Genomic DNA, 18,743 nt, shown 5'->3' on the forward strand with positions numbered 1-18,743 from the left:
TGTATAGGCCAAAAAAAAAAATAAAGTCATATCTTATTAAGTCTTTAATTAATTAGTATCTGGGACCACTCATCCAAACCAATTATTATAGTACTATGATTCCTAAAGTTGACAAAAATATATGTAAATCTTTTTTGGAAAAAATAGTTTGTAAGTTTTATTTTTTTTTTGAGAGAGATAATTAGTTAATTATAACATGTTGTTAACCCTGCAGCTCAGTGGCAGCTCTAGAAATTCTTTTCAAAGTGGTCATAAAAAAAATTAAATTAAAAAAAAAATCTAATAATAATAAAACTTGAATATATTAACATCAAAAAATAAAAACATATGCAAATACATAAAGTTTTAAAATTTCCTTTCACAAGTTTTCATATTTTGAAATCATTGTTGTGGGGTCGGAGAATTTGGCAACCGCAGCCCACTTTATACTAAACCCAAGGCCCACGCTGAGGAGGAAGAAATGTATGAGGACGAAAAAAGCAAGTCCAAGGTGCCATGAAACATTGCCGAGGTCGATCCTGTCCTCGGCGAACCAAGATCACAGAAGGGAAGAGCGGCATGCCATTAAAGGCAGCCTCCCGGAGCATCCCAAGGAAAAGGACAGGTACAATGGGCCAGTCATGGGAGCACAGTGGAGGAGCAATTTAAGAAGAAACTGTCACTTCCGTATTAAATGCTCACAACTAACGTCTTGGCCGCATTAATGAGGAAATGACCCCTGAACAGTGCTACCTCGATTACTATAACTCACAATACGCCATAGAGGGTGTCTGATGGGATAGACACTTAAGTATAGGCTTGGATGATCAACAAGTGGAAGACTAAGATCGTTTAAAAGAGGACTATATAATAGGAGAAACCCACCATAGAGAGGGGGTGGGGATGAGGGGAAATAGCACTGTAACAATCTTAAGAAATCCTGTAGCCATTCTCATTCAATATTTACTAGAATAAAGCTCCTTAGATTATGCCGAGAACAAACTTTCTTTGATAAACTCAGTTCATCTCTGTTTGATTGTCATGAACACCATATTAATTGTTGTCCATGCACTAAAACCTAGCTCTTTGACCTACTCTTTACAAATTTATTGTATTGGGTTAGTTGGGTCTGAGTCCACTCATCCAATAGAAGAAGTGCTCAAATCCAGTCCTTATAATTGGCGCCGTTTGTGAGAAGAGCTTGTGTGATAGTGAATGCAACGGTTAGTTAAGATAGGATCAGGCCCCCATCAGCAAGAGTCCTTGGGGAAAGCCATTATGGTGGCTAGTTTACTATGTCTATACTTCAAAGTGCAGATTATACGGGGAGGATTGCTAAATGGGGCACAATTCTAGGGGCTTCTGACATCAAGTACATGCCCCGTACCTCTGTTAAGGGTCAGGTCCTCGCAAATCTGGTTGCCAAGTTCGCTGGACCTCCATTAGAGGAAGTGGCAGCAACACAAAGCGATTCAAGGGGGCTCTGCGGCAAGGCTAGTTTTGGAAGGTATATATTGATATCTTCTAATCTACTGAAGTGGTTAAACAGAACCTTAGCTATGACGGGTCCCTCAGACCTCATGCTAAGAAGAACCTTGGGTATGTTAGGTCCCTCAGACCTTCTGCTAAATGTTAAGCAAAGCCTTAGCCATGCCTGAGTCCTCAAACCACATGCTTTGGGAAAATTAATGCCATGACATCCCTTTACAAGTGCTTAAACAGAACCTAAGGCATGCCTGGATCCTCGGACTAGATGCTTGGGGAAAACCAACACTATGACGTCATTATAAATGTCAAACAGAGCCTTAATGCATGATGATCCCCTCAGATCACTTACTTTAAATCCAACATTCTTTGATGATTGCACAGTTTACGGTATAGGACACATGGTTATGTTCCTGATTATTCTTACATAGTTAACTTATTTAAAGTTAGCAGCCAGGTGCTACTATCAGTTTTGTTAAAGTCAGGGTGACAACTTTTTGTTACCGTCAACAATATCAATTCTAAGTCCCATTAGAGGGAAAAATAACAACACACCCATTAATGAAATAATTACTGCAGAGAAAGGAAAGATTCATAAAGTAAAAAGTGTAGCCCTTTTTATTAAATAAAAGAAAGGTACATCATATACCAAGTGGCTTAGGCAGACTTGTTTTAAAGCTAACTATAAAAAGAGAAATCCCATAGGAATGGTAGATTCACAATCTTGTTCTAACAGCAATCGAGCTAGTATGGGTGGTACCGACGATCAGAAAGAAGAAGAGGCGGAAACGCTTGATGGACCCCTTTTCTCTTAACTGCAAGATGTCCTGCTATCAAGGCTGAGAAACAGGAAACCCGTTTATCCTTGTCCTTGTTGATTTGCTTGATCAACCTTGGGTCGCTTTCACATCTATGCACACATGATATATGTCGCCAGGTGAGACCCAAACTTTGTTGCACCAAAAGTCTGATGCGATCTACATCTGCTTTGGTTCTTGGCTGAAGGAGGAGGGTCTTCTTTCTTGCTCGGTTAAAAGGTAGGAACATCTTTAACTTCTACTTCTTTTGCCTCAACTGCGTTATCTAGGATATGAGCGATATCCTTGGTTTCTAAGGGGGGGCTTGGTTTCCTTGCCCTTGCCTTTATCCTCGGCCACCTCATTCTCTAGGCCTTGATCACGATCTTGGCAAGGTCCTTGGGAATGCTTAAAGGGTTGAGAACTTGAGATTCCTACAAAACTCAAGGATTTGTAAATGTGAAAGAACGATTCCCCCAAGGTGCCTTATATAGAAGGCGGAATCTAGTGGAAATTAATTCGCACGAACTTTAAAGCAAGAGTTACAAGCGAAATAAATCCCGCCCAATTTCCAAAGAAATCCTCAACCGTTAAATCTGCGTCACTTCATAAAGATATTAACGAGGGCGTGCCTCGTATACCGAAGCGCCAGGAACGTGCCTTGGACAAGTGAAGAGACTCTGGCACTGACAGAGGACAAGACTTGACAAATCATGACAAAGGCCCGAGGACATCAAAATCCTCCTCTCCGTCTGAGGAGCCGGACATTAGGATTTCGAGGGGTTATTGTGGGGTCGGAGAATTTGGCAACCACAGCCCACTTTATACTAAGCCCAAGGCCCATGCCGAGGAGGAAGAAATGTCCGAGGACGAAAGAAGCAAGTCCAAGGTGCCATGAAACATTGCCGAGGACGATTCTGTCCTCGATGAACCAAGATTACAGAAGGGAAGAGCGATATGCCATCAAAGGCAGCCTCCAAGAGTATTCCAAGGAAAAGGACAAGTACAATGGGTCAGCCATGGGAGCACAGTGGAGGAGCAATTCAAGAAGAAACTGTCACCTTCACAATAAATGCCCACAACTAACGTTCTGGCCGCATTAATGAGGAAATGACCCTTGAACAGTGCTACATCGATTACCGCAACTCACAGAACGCCAGAGAGGGTATCTGATGGGACAGACACTCAAGTATAGGCTTGGATGGTCAACAAGTAGAAGGCTAAGATCATTTAAAAAGGACTATATAATAGGAGCAACCTACCATAAAGAGGGGGCGGGGATGAGGGGAAATAGCACTGTAACAATCTCAAAAACTCCTGTAACCATTCTCATTCAATATTTACTAGAACAAAGCTCATCGGATTGTGCCGGGAACAAACTTTCTTTAATAAACTCAGTTAATCTCTGTTTTATTGTCATGAACACCATATTAATTGTTGTCCATGCACTAAAACTTAGCTCTTTGACCCACTCTCTACAAATTTATTGTATTGGGCTAGTTGAGTCTGAGTCCACTCATCCAATAGAAAAAGTACTCAAATCTAGTCCCTACAACTGTGTAATATGATAGTTTCACTATCAATGTTATCAGTTACATCTTTTTTAATTTACACAACTAAACAATTATTAAGCTACTGATCTTCTATTCAATTACTAACATATTGCCTAAATAAGTACTAATATAAACAAAATGCATTATCTTTTTGAAAAAAATATATCACATAAATCCAACAAATTCGGCTAAAAACTAATATAAACAAAATGCATTATCTTTTTGAAAAAATATATCACATAAATCCAACAAATTCAGCTAAAAACTAAAGCAAACACTAACAGACTAGCTATTTAAAAAGTTTGCATTTTTTATATATAAAAAATAGTATTTTAAAATATGCCATTTAAAAACACAATAAAAAAAATCACAATTAATCATTTGATTTGGGCTTTTAGGCTAATTTGTTTGTTTGGGCAATTTTTGATAAGTACTATGTTCATAACATTTTTGCAACACTTTCATAACAAAGCTTATGTGGTAAGTTTTTACTGATTCTAATTTAAACTTACCATTGAAATTATTATTTTTGTTTACCAGTAACAACTTACTATTTAGAATTTGTTACAAATATATTATGAAAATATTGTGAACATTGCATTTCCTGCAATTTTTTTGTTCAACATTCAATAGACCAAAATTTTGGAGAGGTTTAATTTCATTTTTAATGGGCTCAATTTTTATTAAGGATGTTCTAGTTTTTTTTTTAATTTTATTTTAGGGTGGTCAAGATTTTTTTTTTCTCCCCCTAGGGTGGTCAAAAGACCCATATTAATTTAAAACTCAAAATTTTTTAAGGTATATTAAAAAAAAAAAAAAAAAAAAAAAAACAAACGTGGAATACAAAGGGTTGCCGTTTGGAATTGTAACCATGAAACACAAAGGGTTGCCATCTAAAATAGTAACCGTGAAACACAAAGGTTGTTTAAATTTGAAACCGTGAAACACAAAATTGAAACCATGAAACACGTGCTTGGATTTGGGCTTTATGGTGGAATTAAAGCTATAAAGATTGAACTTTATGGTGGAGATAGGGCTAGAAATTATTATCTTTTATTAGTATTTTAGAATTTAGGAAAACTATTTTTAAATTGTTGGAGAAATTCAGGAAAAAGAATGGTAATGACATAACTGCTGATGTAACTCAACTTGAGCGTAGTAATATTAAATGCTATATTTCAGCTTTTAGATTTATATAGATATAAGAGAAATTCAGGAAAAAGAATGGTGATAACATGGCGGCTGATGTGGCTCATCCTGAACATAGCAACACTCCAACTTTTATATTTATATAGATAAGAAAGTATAAGCAGCATTATACTTTGTGAATATTATTGTAAAAACTGCCAACTATACATTTGTGATATTTATCGTAAAAACTATCTTCTATGCACCATTACTCCAATTCATCTATTACTAGATTTCTAGTACATTCATAGATACATGAAATGGTTGATGAACACACAATAAAATGTTGTGAGCATGTAGCACAACATGTGCATGTGATACAATACACCTTATTTCGATAGAAGAGGAGGGAGGAGTAAAAGAGAAAGTGATGAGACATAATTATCAATTTATAAGATCACTCTTCTCTACTTCCATGTCTCCCTCTCAAATTAAATTTTAAAATATCTAATTAAGGGGAAGGGTAATAATTCTCCTTGGCTTCTCCTCCCATTTTTATTTTTCCCCATTTTCCCTTTACTCTCGTATCCCTCCAAACTTCCAAATACAATGGCAACATTTTCTTGGTATGAGTGTGAACCAATGAAAGCATATAGTTTTCCTTTTTACGTATATCTTTTTAAGTAAATTTTTTTTTCTTAATTTCCATATTATAATATTAGACTTATCATATGCGCTTTGCGAGTGCAACAATACTTTTATTTATTTTGGTTTAGTTTTATAATGTTTAAAAGTGATATATAAATAACCGTTTGTATTTTTTTTTTTTTAAAAAGAAGCAAGATAATGTAGAATAATGTTTAAAAATTAGATAGAGATTCTTCTTTAAAAAAAAAAAAAAAAAGAGATAGAGATAGTGTCCTAAGAGCATCTCCAATAGGGCTGGCCATCTTCAAATTTTGGAGAGAAAAGCTACTGTTCACAAAAAAACAGCCCTCCAATATCCTCTCTATCTCCAAATTTTTTTTTTAGAATTGCTACAGTAGCTCTCCAGGCCTGGAGAGCACTGTAGCAATCACTGTAGTTAATGCAAATATTATTTCTCATTAAACTAATACCGGTTGAATTAAATTTTTTTTTTCCTCTTTCCTTCCTTTCTCTTTCTTCTTCACTCCGTCTCTCTTCTTTATCTCAACGGCTACAAAACGCAAAATACAATCCAAACACGAAAATAATTTTTCTCATAAACCAAATGAAATCAGAAAAATAAAAGAAAAAAAAGAAAAAGAGAAAAAAAAAAAAAACAGAACTATTCTTGATCATTTCTCTCAAACATCTCTATACTCAGTCTCAATCAAAATACAAACTCAAACCACAATTTTAAAACTATCAAATTAAAAAAGAAAAAAAAGAAAAAAAAAAAAAAAGCAAAGCTGACCCATCTGAGCCTCGGTGGGGAGGAGGATATGCAGTGGTGGGAGAAGGACAAGCGGACAATCTTCATGTGTGAGAGAGAGCTCCAGCCGAAGTGTTGCTAAGTGCTCCTAGAGCTCCAACAGAAGAGAAGAAAAGGAAAAAAGAAAAGTTCTCCCAGAGCTCCAGCTGAAGAGAAGAAAAGAAAAAGAAAAGAAAAGAGGGCTCCAGAAAGTGCTAGGGAGAAGAAAAAAAAAGAAAAAGAAAAGATAGAGATAAAGGGAAAGGTGTGGAGGAGAAAAAAGAGGAAAAAAGAAAAGAAAACAAACGTGTGGATGAAGAAAAAAAGATAAGGGAAAAATAAAAAATCATAATTGAAAAATACTATCACAATATTTTCACAATAAATTTTAAGTAACAGATTGTTATTAGTTAATATTGGCAAGTAAAAAAATAATTTTAATGGTGGATTCAAATTAGAACTAGTAACAACTTTCCACATAAATTTTGTTGTGAAAGTATTGCATAAAATGTTGTGAACATAGCACTTCTCATTGAAAACTATAGTTGTTAAAAAAAGAATAAATGATGATTTAAAAAAAAAATAACTAATAAATGAAAAAATAATATTTAAATGAGATAGAGAAAGAATAGAGAGTCTGTTAGAAAGTGTATTTGAAAAAGTGGGTAGGTAAAAGCTAAATGTCACTGTTCATTCTCCAAATAGGTAAAAATTTGAAGAAAATTTGGAGAGGCTGCTGGAGATGCTCTAAATTTTAGGTTGGATAGAAAAGATAAAGGAAAAGACCTAAAACTTAGGAATAGTTTGTGTTTTTTAATTAAATTTTTTTTAACCAATTTGTGTTTTTTTAATTTAAAATTATATAACTAAAAAATATGGGTATTTTAGAGAGTTTAAGAAGTTGTGTGAGGACGCAAAACGTTGAAACCTAAACAAAAAATTCTGTTATTAATAGTATTGGTATAGATATTGTGGAGGGATGAACTTGGACATGGACCAAGGATTTGGGCTAAGTAAAGAGATATACCCTAGGAATAGGCCGGGCCCAAGTTATAGGTAACAAGAAGATGGCTTCCCTTGGCTGAGATGAAACCGTGCTCACCACTGACAAGAGCCAAGATGATTGCTCTTTCTAGCATTCAAGACCAAGGTAAGGGATGTGGCCCACACTTCAAGGTATTGGGGGAATCTTGGGAAAAGCTTTCCTACCACGACTAGGAACTTCCATCTTCTAAACTCGCCCCGAGGGACACGCACTAGCTCTTCCACATGCAAGATAAGGTACTCACAAGACCATCTTGACTTGTAAAAAAAATATATATATACACTTNGGTAAAAAAGCTGTGAGATAGAGAGAGAGAGATTTTTAATACTGGAACAGAACTTGCTCTAGCTCGAAACCCTAGAAAAATCCCTATCTTCTTCTTCTTCTTCTTCCTTCTATTCTAAACTATTCTCTTCCTCTTCCTATCTTTGCTGATGGATCCTTTGATTTGATTCGTAAAGGTATAAGCTTTTTTCCATATTCATCAGATCTTTCAAATACCTTCATAAATTTTGGTATTCCAGTTTTGTTTTTGAAAAGATTGTTTTTTTATTCAATTTCATGGTGGTTGAATTGATTGAGATCTCTTAAAATCTAATAACATGATGTCAAAGTTTTGATTTTTCTGTTTTTGTTTTTGTTTTTGTTTTTCATTTTTAAATTTAGTTATTAGTTTATTAGATTTGGTGGTAAAGATTTGACCTTTTTTTTTTTTTTTTATTTTATGTTGTGGTTAGGGTTTAATTTAATCAACTTATTAATAATAATTGTGTGAGGATTTATGTGTTATCTTTGCTTATGAAGTCAGAAATGATGGGGTTTTAAGCAATTCTTTGCGCAATTTTAATCCTAAAGTACTTTCATTACTTCCAAAGTTGTTAAGTGAAATTGGTTAGCTTTGGTTAAATTTAACTGGGTCATATCATTTTTGAGTCACAGATACATACAGTGCCTGCTTTTTTATCTGCACATTTCAGATGGTTTTCTGTTTGTTGCTTATTATATGTATTGTTTAATTGGAAAATTGTTTTATTATTTGTTTGAAATGGTCGTAGAAAGAGTTTTGATACTGATTGCTATCTAGATTAGTAGTCTTTGGTGTATGAGATATGGTATTTGAGCTTATTTGTTGCAAAAACTGGATTTTATTCATGTGGGTGTGTGTTGAAATTGAAATTTTGTGGTCAATTTAACTAATTTGTATACTTGAATGGGATGTTTTTTTTGGGCAGGGTTTGGCTGAAGCTTGCTGAAAGTTGAGTTTTTATTTCTTCTATGCATGTATATTATAGTGTTTTATTCATTTTCATTTAACTAAATAATGAGCTTATCCAAGAAAGGAACCCAAGCTAACACCACGAAGCTGAGCAACCTAAGCAAGGCAACATCCTTGAATCCAAATGCAGCAGAGTTTGTTCCCTTTTCCTTAGATCATCATCATCTGGAAGCACCAGCACCGCAGATGCTGCAGCAAGGCTTGCTAATTCTGGGACTTTAGGAAAAGCAGTGCTAGATAGATCAGAGTCATCTGTTTCGAATATTTCTGATGAAGAGGCCCATCAATACTGGCGTCGCCAGCTCCCCGATGATATTACCCTGACTTTAAGGTCATGGAGAAGATGAATCTCAAGGTATTGGGAACCTCACTTTGGCGGGTTTGTCCTTGCATGATGTTAGTGAAGCTTCAAAGTTTCCTGCTTCTCCAGGCAGTGGATACTTGTTAAATGAGCAACAAGAATTATCTCCACACAATATTAATGGTAATAGCTATGCTGGAAAGTTGAGATTTCCTGCTTCATCCTATGGTGAAGATCTGTCGTCGCCTAGTTTTCTTCATATGTCACCTAAGCCATGGGATAGTCAAACTGTGAATAGTCATCAGTTCAGGGAGGGGCCTCCTTATGATAGCAATTCTAGACATGGGTTTGTGAACGATATGTTGGGTGAGCAAGCAATTGTGGAGGATAATGAAATGAACCCCATTGAGTTATTGGTTTCTCATTTCCCAGGTTTTGCTGCTGAAAGCCTTGCAGAAGTATACTTTGCCAGCGGAGGCGATATAAACATGACAATTGAGATGCTCACCCAGTTAGAGGTATGCTTAATTGTTTACAAACAAATAATCTTCTGAAACTGAGATGTCTTCAATTTTCTCATGTTGAGTGAGGATGTAGTGAATCACAATATCTGAATTTGCATTCCATAGACTTAATTTGCTATGGTGTATTTTTTTCCTTTACTTTAAATACTTCCATATTTCTGTATTTTTTTTTACGTCTTAATTGAGATGGGCAGAACTGTGTAAAGTAGTTGAAGTTCAACATGGGATCCTCAGAATCTTTTTGATCAACACAATTTTTTTTCAAATTATTATTTTAATCTTTATGCTTGTACATCTTCCCCTTCTCTTGCTGATATTATTTTATTGCTATAAATGTCTCCAAAATAAGCCATTATGACTTGTCTCATAAATTTTCTGTGATGCAATAAATAATTCTAATGGGTAAGATGCTAACCACAGAGAGCAATACCTCTGATGCCTTCTTTTGGCAGGGAAGAGCTGGCTCCCCATAGAGTTTTGAGGTGACTCAATGCAACCATAGCCATGTATGGCCTCCAGTGCCTTAGCCATTGGCCTGGCACAGGGGGGAGTTAGTGATTCTCTGTGGGTCATCCTCTTCTTACAGTATAGCACCGTTTTTCATTTATCTGTTCTTAGTTCTACTAATGTTTCATCTTTTGCTGTAAGCTTCATGGTTTGGATAGGGCAATGGTATTTTGTTTTGAAGGGTTCCATTGATTTTTCAAATATGCTGAAGTAAATGATTGTGTGTGTGTGTGTGTGTTTCATGATTTGTTATGCAGAATTTATTGTTAGTTTTATCGTATTCAATATCTGCAATATATTTTTGTATTTAGGTTATTTTATGGTAGATTTCTATTTTATTTGTAGCTTCAAGTTGATGGTGGTTTCAATCAGAGTATGAACTCAAAGACCTTATCAACCCCAATCTTAGTTCAATGGACTTTCCTGCCCTAACTGTTCCCGATAGTCAGAATGGTCCTCCAAAATATGCTGGAGATGATCTCCAACAAAATGGCAATCCTTTTCGATCTTCTGACAAGGACAACATGCTTATGTTCAAATCTGGATCTTCCATTCCATCTAGGGGTGCTATAGATTTTGCTTCAGCTGTCAGGAAATTGGCATCTCAGGATTCTGGTATATGGAAGTATGAAAGAAATGGTTCTGCTGATGCCACTATTGGCTCAAGTAGAAGTTCCCATGTTTTGGCTAGTGCTTACAGTAGTGGACAAGGGAGAGGCATCTATGGTGACAGGCTGCAAGATCGTGGTTCTGCTCGAGCGGCTCCTGTCTGGCTTGAAACTGGAGATGCAGTTGGTAATATTCTTTTGTCAACAAAATGACTTGTCTTTATATGCCTTCAATTGTAGGCCAAATGCATTATGCATCAATAATGGCTTTAATGTTTGTTGAGATGACAGCAAATATGTATTCTGAGCTGCGAGAGGAAGCTCGTGACCATGCACGCCTGCGGAATGCATACTTTGAACAGGTATGCCTTGAAAAATTTTCAAACTATCATTTAATGTAGAAAAACAATTGCTCTCTCTAAACTCCTACCTGAAATTTTTAATAGAAAACTCTGGCATGTAAGAATAAATTTTGGCAGCCTGTGGAGTGAGGTATTATTTCTAATTTCGATTCACTTAAGTGGGTTCGATTCATGAGAAGAAACATGACCTGCATTGCCTCCTCTCAATGTGATTAAAGTGTAACTTTACTTGCGTATTTCTGGCCACCTCAATGGTCAATTGATAAACAAAGATGAACATAAAAAACTAAAAATAATATATAAACACCCGAGAGGTCAGGCTTTGGTGTGATGACAATTGCTTTTCACCCAAAGTGACATGTCATGGGTTCGATTTACCATCAGCCTCTCCCCCCCCCCCCCCCCCCCCAAAAAAAAAAAGATGAGGATAAGGTTGCCTACCAATGACCTCTCCTAGGCCAACATAAGTGGGGGCTTTGTGCACTGGATATGACCTTTTAACATATAAACATAGTCAAGAACCAGACATGTGGTGGCATGAGCCAAGCATGCACCATTGACTAGAGATCTGTGAACATGTATTTGTCCAATAAATTGATATAGACGTCTTCCTAACATGGTGTTAATGTGCCACTGCAGTGAACATAGCCTATTAAGTCATTAGGTTTTGACAATTTATCTCTAGCTTGCAGGCTGATTTGTGGCCCAATTATGCTTTTGTTCTTGAATCCTTAAGATTGATTTTCTGCACTGTGTGCCATTGATCCCACATCTATCAGCTACACCATGTTTCTTCACTTGATGATGTTATTCAACAACAGGCACGGCAAGCGTTCATTATTGGTAATAAGGCTCTCGCAAAGGAATTGAGTGCTAAAGGGCAGGTGCACAACATGCATATGAAGGCAGCTCATGGGAAAGCTCAAGAATCTATTTATCGTCAGAGGTTAGTTATCTTCTGCTCTTGCTTTAATCTCAGCCATGACTGAACATGATTATGATTATTGGATAATGTTTGCTGTCTTTCCTTTCATACACTTGTTTATCTTTAAAGGGGTTGATTAGATGCATGGCTGCTGGTCGATTGACATCTCCAAGTTACCTCTCATGAATGATAATATTGCAAATCCAATAGTTTGAATTTCTCTCTCTCTCTTTCTCTCTCTCTCTCTCTCTCTCTCTCTCTCTCTCATGCATGTTGGGGATACTTCTTTATAAGTGTATCAACTACTGTGTTTGCTTATTTGATGTTGATTGGAGCATTGCTGCTGGATCCAGAACAAAAATAGTAGTTCAATTACCGCTAGTCTGCAACTTCATGGCACAACAATAATGGCAATGTCCTATGTTATTCAGAGCCTGATTTCAATAACAGACTGCCAAGTTTGACAACTTTTTGATTCACCGCAATAACCTCTGCTATCAGGGTTTTTATCGGTTTTGTTCAGCTATTTATCTGTGATTGGAACTATTTTTCTAGGAACCCAGTTCCTCCAGAGATGCAGGGCAATGGAAGAGGACAAGAGCGGATGATAGACTTGCATGGGCTGCATGTTAGTGAAGCCATTCATGTTCTGAAGCACGAGTTGAGCGTGTTGAGGGGCACTGCCAGAGCAGCTGAGCAGCGCCTGCAGGTTTACATATGTGTTGGAACAGGTCACCACACCAGGGGTGCCCGCACTCCAGCTAGGCTTCCTGTTGCTGTGCAACGTTATTTGCTTGAAGAAGAGGGCCTTGAATACACCGAGCCACAGCCAGGGCTGCTTCGAATTGTGATATATTGATCGCAGGGAGATGACAATTGAGGTATAGGGCTTTTTTGACACAGCAAAACCCATCAAGTCATAGTCATCATAGTCATTCTTGTATCTGTATATGGGAGCAAATGGAGAAAGAGTAGATCAAGTTTCTAAAAGGGGAAAAAACAAAAAAACAAAAAAAGGAAAAATGAAGAAAAAGACTGAGGAGTTAGAGGGAAAGGAAAATGAAAAATGAGCAGATGTGTATCATTTAGGTTTAACCGGGTGGCAGCGGCATCCCATGTTGGTAGGCTGTTGCAACAATTTTTTCTTTGTTGTACCTTAAATTGTATTTTGCAAAATTCCTTTTTATAAATTCCCAGTTGTAACTGATAGAATTCAATTTAATCACATCATAATTCACTTTGTCAATTACGTTAAAGTCACGGAAAATGGATACCACAATTCAACGAACATGACTTTTGGGCACTTTGTTTGAGTATGGATTTCTCCTTTTTATAGCCATTATTCCTAGAAACTCTGAAGCATGAAACGAGAAGAATGACATTAGTTCTCGTGTGTTTCTTTTTATGTTTTTCGGACGTTAGTCCTCGTGCATTTCTTATATGTTTTTGGACTAGCTAAAAGTTGTTACAATGAATTTAGTTGGAAAATGCGGCTCTATATAGCTAGATTAGAATGTTTATAAGGTGTAATTTTTTTATTTGGTTGAATAAAAAGGTAAAGGGACCAATCTGTAGTGACTCGTGAGGACAAGCGCTGAACCATAGCTGGGTTTTTGGGGTGAGTCGAGTCAGTCTAATCTTTAGTCCAAATTATGGCTCAACTGAGGGGTTAGTGGTTTTAGGCCATAGCAGACAATAGTCATTGGTTCGAATTCACAACTTATCCTATGTTGTGATATAACCATTGGGTTACCACTAGTGTAAGGGGTAAAATCATTACTTCATAAGCCAAAACCGATTAATCCACTGTAATAAAACAAAGATTACAACATTCAAAGTTTATTCTCCAAAACTTGAGTTTACAATAACTCTCTCGGAATTGTGTTATGTCCCAAAGCCACATGGAAGATAATTATGCAGCGGCTAATGAAGTTTGAATTTGAATAATAAATTAGGTAGTAGATTAGGTTGTTGTCGTTTCAAATTTGTATTTGTTAGGACTTAGGAGTTACTCCTCTCTTATGAGTATTATTTATGTATTGTGAAGGAATGAATGTAACTTCTGCAGAAAATTAACCCAAAAGTTCAGGGGCTAGTCATCTAAAATCTATTAAGTTATCTTCTGCAACTATGCAAAATGGTGTGTCATTCCACCGATGCAAACAATAGTGTATTAAAATGCATTCTACAAAAAGACAACACTATACATCCCACCAAGCAAAAGTAAAAAGAAAGAATTAAGGCATTCCACTATCAGAAAACGCAGTGCATTCAAGACACTTCTAGTATTATAAATACTAAGTTATGCCTTAAAGTTTAGGATGCTAGTCATCTCAAATTGATTAAACACATCCCACTATGCAAAATGGTACATCATTCCACCGATGCAAACAATAATGTATTAAAATGCACTATACAAAAGGACATCCCACTATGCATCCCACTAGGCAAAAAGATAAAATTAAGGCATTCCACTACCAGATTCACTAGTTTCTTTTATTTAAATTTTCTTTTATTTTTTTCAATTTCAGGCTTGATTGGGTTCCTAATCTCACGTTGTTGTATTTTTGTATTTTTTTTTTTGAATCTCCATTTTTCTTAATTCCTAATCTACCTTTTTGTTTTTGTTTTACCTTCTCAAATCCCCTTTTCTTTAGTTTGAATTAAAAAAAAAAAAAAAAAAACATCACTATAACCTCTCAATCTCCATTTTTCTTAATTCCTAATCTACCTTTTTGTTTTTGTTTTACCTTCTCAAATCCCCTTTTCTTTAGTTTGAATTAAAAAAAAAAAAAAAAAAACATCACTATAACCTCTCATCTATATTCCTTAAATTTAGGCACTACCATATATCCTCATTGAAACACCCCGTGTAAAGTTCACCACCCCACTTTTTAAGTGAAAATCAAATAAAAACAGTTTCAACAATTTAAGAACTACACCAATATATATATATATATATATAAGGATTCCCCATTTTCAACTTGATTTTTATGTGGTTCAAAAATACCCTCGTTAATGAAGGGTAATTTCATTTATAAATATGGTCATAGACTCATAAATGTTAAATAACAAATTTCATTTTGAATTCAAAAAGAGAGTTCCTAAAATTTAGGATTTTTTTCCATTTTCGTTCAAAAAAGAAATTACAGTTACTACTTATCTTTAAAGTTTATCATTTTTATTTGTTTGAAAAATAAAAAATATATCAATTGAGTTCGAAAAATAAATAAATATATTTCAAATTATAATATATGCAAATTATTAATTTTTACCCAAAAAAATAATGCACGTGCTTAGAGGCTAATGTGTGTGTGTGTATAAACACTAGACTCATCGAACACACTTTGCACGTGCAATAATACACTTTTTTATTTATTTATTTATTTATGTTTTTGGTTTAGTGTTATAATGCTTAAAAGTGATATATAAATAACCGTGTGTATTTTTTTTTTAAAGAATGAGATAAAGTAATGTGGAATAATGTTTAAAAATAAGATAGAGAACCGTAAGAAGTTGAAAGTTGAAACCAATGGGACATTTGAATTTATTGATTGAGATAAGAATTGTGATAAGTAAAAAAATTTGAGATTTGAACAAAAGATAGATGATATACATTAGTGTGGATGGATGATGATTTGTGATAACTGTATAAAATTTAGATAACAAAAATTTTGGAATGTTTTACAGAATTAAAAAAAAAAAAAAAAAACCATAGAAATTTCATGATAAGAATGAGTAGTTTTTATGTGGGGTAGTGAGTTTTTTTTTTTGGGAAGAATAAAAAAAAAAAAAAAAAAAAAAAAAAAAGAGAAAAAAAAAAAAAAAGATCATCTTATAATCGTATAATTACTATAGCTTTATTTTTGGTGCCTTTTTTTTAAAAAAAAAAATACCTTTGATGGGGTATAAAGGATCTCATGGAACTGATAAGAAATATTATCCTATGTTCATGAAATGCAAATTATTATCGTCTACATTTTTTTAACCAGTTTTGTGGAACACAATTGGAGTATGGAGTCCTCGGTATTCTTAAGTACTGATTTGGAATTTAGCTTCAATCTGTAGCTATCTCAGTTTTCTTGGAGTCTTCATTGCATTTCTCCATTATCTTTCTACAGCAAATGGACAGTCATGACAATTTCTCTCATCTAATGATTGTAGAAAGGATACTCGCTATATGAAATACGACTTATCTTCTTTTTTTGTTGGTTACTTCAAAAAAGAATGACATCTATATATTGAAAGAATGAAAAGCAAGAAGACAATATGGTAAGAAGAAAGAATCCCATAAGATACGTGCATAGGTGTCTAGGTAGGACAAGGCATCATGATGGAATAGAGAAACAAAAGAAAATAAAGACGTTAAGTAACAAGAGTTAGTACATTAGTAGATTTGAGTGCTACAACCATATAAATTACTAGCCTCATCATGCCGTTTTGCCTGTGCAATGAGGTTCTTTTTTTTTTTTTTTTGGTCTAATATCATAATTTTCCATTCATCTCAATTTTTAGATTATGACACAACCCAAAAAAAAGAAAAAGAAAAGGAGGGGTCTTAAAGATGTCATTTAATGATGTCATCTCAAATTTCATTTTTCTTTTTCTTTTCTTTTTTCATTCTTGTTGTTATAGTTGTTAGTGCAAAATGAGCAAGATGTTTGAAACTCTTGGCCTAGAATGGTGTTTCAGCAAAATCACGAATTCAGTAAAAACTAATATACAAATTTAAAAAGCAAAAAGAGAGAGAGAGAGAGAGAGAGAGAGAGTAACAAAAAAATATACCTACCAAAAATCATTATGAACCAACCATGAAACCCTTATCTTCTTTGTGGGAGAGCACCAATTTGTTGTGCGCAAGCGAAATTCTTTTCAAAATTGAATAGTATTAAAAGAAAAGAAGTAGATATATATATATATATATATTATATACTAGACTTATCACATGCGCTTTGTGCATGCAATAATGCTTTTTTTATTATTATTTTTTTTTGGTTTAGTATTATAATGTTTTAAAGTGATATATAAATAATAGTGTGTATTTTTTTTTTTTTAAAGAAAGATGTAAGGTAACGTGGAATAATGTTTATAAATGAGATAGAGATAATGTCATAAGTTTTGTGCATGCAATAATGCTTTTTTATTTTTATTTTTATTTTTTTGGTTTAGTATTATAATGTTTAAAAGTGATATATAAATAATAGTGTGTATTTTTTTTTTAAAGAAAGATGTAAGGTAACGTGGAATAATGTTTATAAATGAGATAGAAATAATGTCATAAGTTTTAGGCAAAATAGAGAAGATAAAGGAAAACGCCTAGAACTTAGGAACAGTAAATTACTTTTTTAACCAATTTTTTTATTTAAAATTATTTAACTAAAAGATAAGAATATTTTAGAGAGTTTAAGAATTTGTGTGAGGGTATTTTAGTACATAAAATGTTGAAACCCAACAGGAAATTATTCTGTTATTAATAGTAGTAGTACTAGTAGTACATATATATATATATACACACATATTATTAATAAGAGGATTCCCCTATTTTGTTTTCAATTTTTGGCATACCAAAATATCCTCATACAAATTTTGAAATAACATATCCTTTAATTTAATTTTTTTCTACAAAAAGCAAAAAATTGTTAAAACAGTAATACCATCTCACGTACAAAGGAAAAAAGAAAAAAAAAAAAAAGACCATTATTCTCACCGCCTATTTGTATTCAAATATCTTATTTTTATCTGTATTTGTTATCTATTTGAATTCAAATACTGCAATTATCTTTACCAATATATATATATATATATATACAAAATTACTTCTTCCCAAAAAAAAAAACTCACTACCCCACATAAAAACTACTCATTCTTATCATGAAATTTCTATGGTTTTTTTTTTTTTTTTTTAATTCTGTAAAACATTCCAAAATTTTTGTTATCTAAATTTTATACAGTTATCACAAATCATCATCCATCCACACTAATGTATATCATCTATCTTTTGTTCAAATCTCAAATTTTTTTACTTATCACAATTCTTATCTCAATCAATAAATTCAAATGTCCCATTGGTTTCAACTTTCAACTTCTTACGGTTCTCTATCTTATTTTTAAACATTATTCCACATTACTTTATCTCATTCTTTAAAAAAAAAATACACACGGTTATTTATATATCACTTTTAAGCATTATAACACTAAACCAAAAACATAAATAAATAAATAAATAAAAAAGTGTATTATTGCACGTGCAAAGTGTGTTCGATGAGTCTAGTGTTTATACACACACACACATTAGCCTCTAAGCACGTGCATTATTTTTTTGGGTAAAAATTAATAATTTGCATATATTATAATTTGAAATATATTTATTTATTTTTCGAACTCAATTGATATATTTTTTATTTTTCAAACAAATAAAAATGATAAACTTTAAAGATAAGTAGTAACTGTAATTTCTTTTTTGAACGAAAATGGAAAAAAATCCTAAATTTTAGGAACTCTCTTTTTGAATTCAAAATGAAATTTGTTATTTAACATTTATGAGTCTATGACCATATTTATAAATGAAATTACCCTTCATTAACGAGGGTATTTTTGAACCACATAAAAATCAAGTTGAAAATGGGGAATCCTTATATATATATATATATATATTGGTGTAGTTCTTAAATTGTTGAAACTGTTTTTATTTGATTTTCACTTAAAAAGTGGGGTGGTGAACTTTACACGGGGTGTTTCAATGAGGATATATGGTAGTGCCTAAATTTAAGGAATATAGATGAGAGGTTATAGTGATGTTTTTTTTTTTTTTTTTTTAA

The 18,743-nt window shown here is 33.8% G+C and overlaps 1 protein-coding gene across 1 annotated transcript; it reads left to right on the forward strand.

Moving 5' to 3' along the window:
* Positions 1-7,710: 7,710 nt before the first annotated feature.
* Positions 7,711-13,171, forward strand: LOC112005599 (polyadenylate-binding protein-interacting protein 7). Its single transcript, XM_065763177.1, is given in 9 exon segments — positions 7,711-7,883; positions 8,655-8,843; positions 8,846-9,035; positions 9,037-9,517; positions 10,376-10,424; positions 10,427-10,825; positions 10,930-11,000; positions 11,780-11,946; positions 12,481-13,171. Coding segments are annotated over 8 exon segments (1,761 nt in total). The 5' UTR covers positions 7,711-7,883; positions 8,655-8,743; the 3' UTR covers positions 12,785-13,171.
* The last annotated feature ends 5,572 nt before the right edge of the window (positions 13,172-18,743 follow it).

This window comes from Quercus suber, unplaced genomic scaffold, assembly GCF_002906115.3.
Source record: "Quercus suber isolate HL8 unplaced genomic scaffold, Cork oak 2.0 scaffold_495, whole genome shotgun sequence".
Classification (NCBI taxonomy): domain Eukaryota; kingdom Viridiplantae; phylum Streptophyta; class Magnoliopsida; order Fagales; family Fagaceae; genus Quercus; species Quercus suber.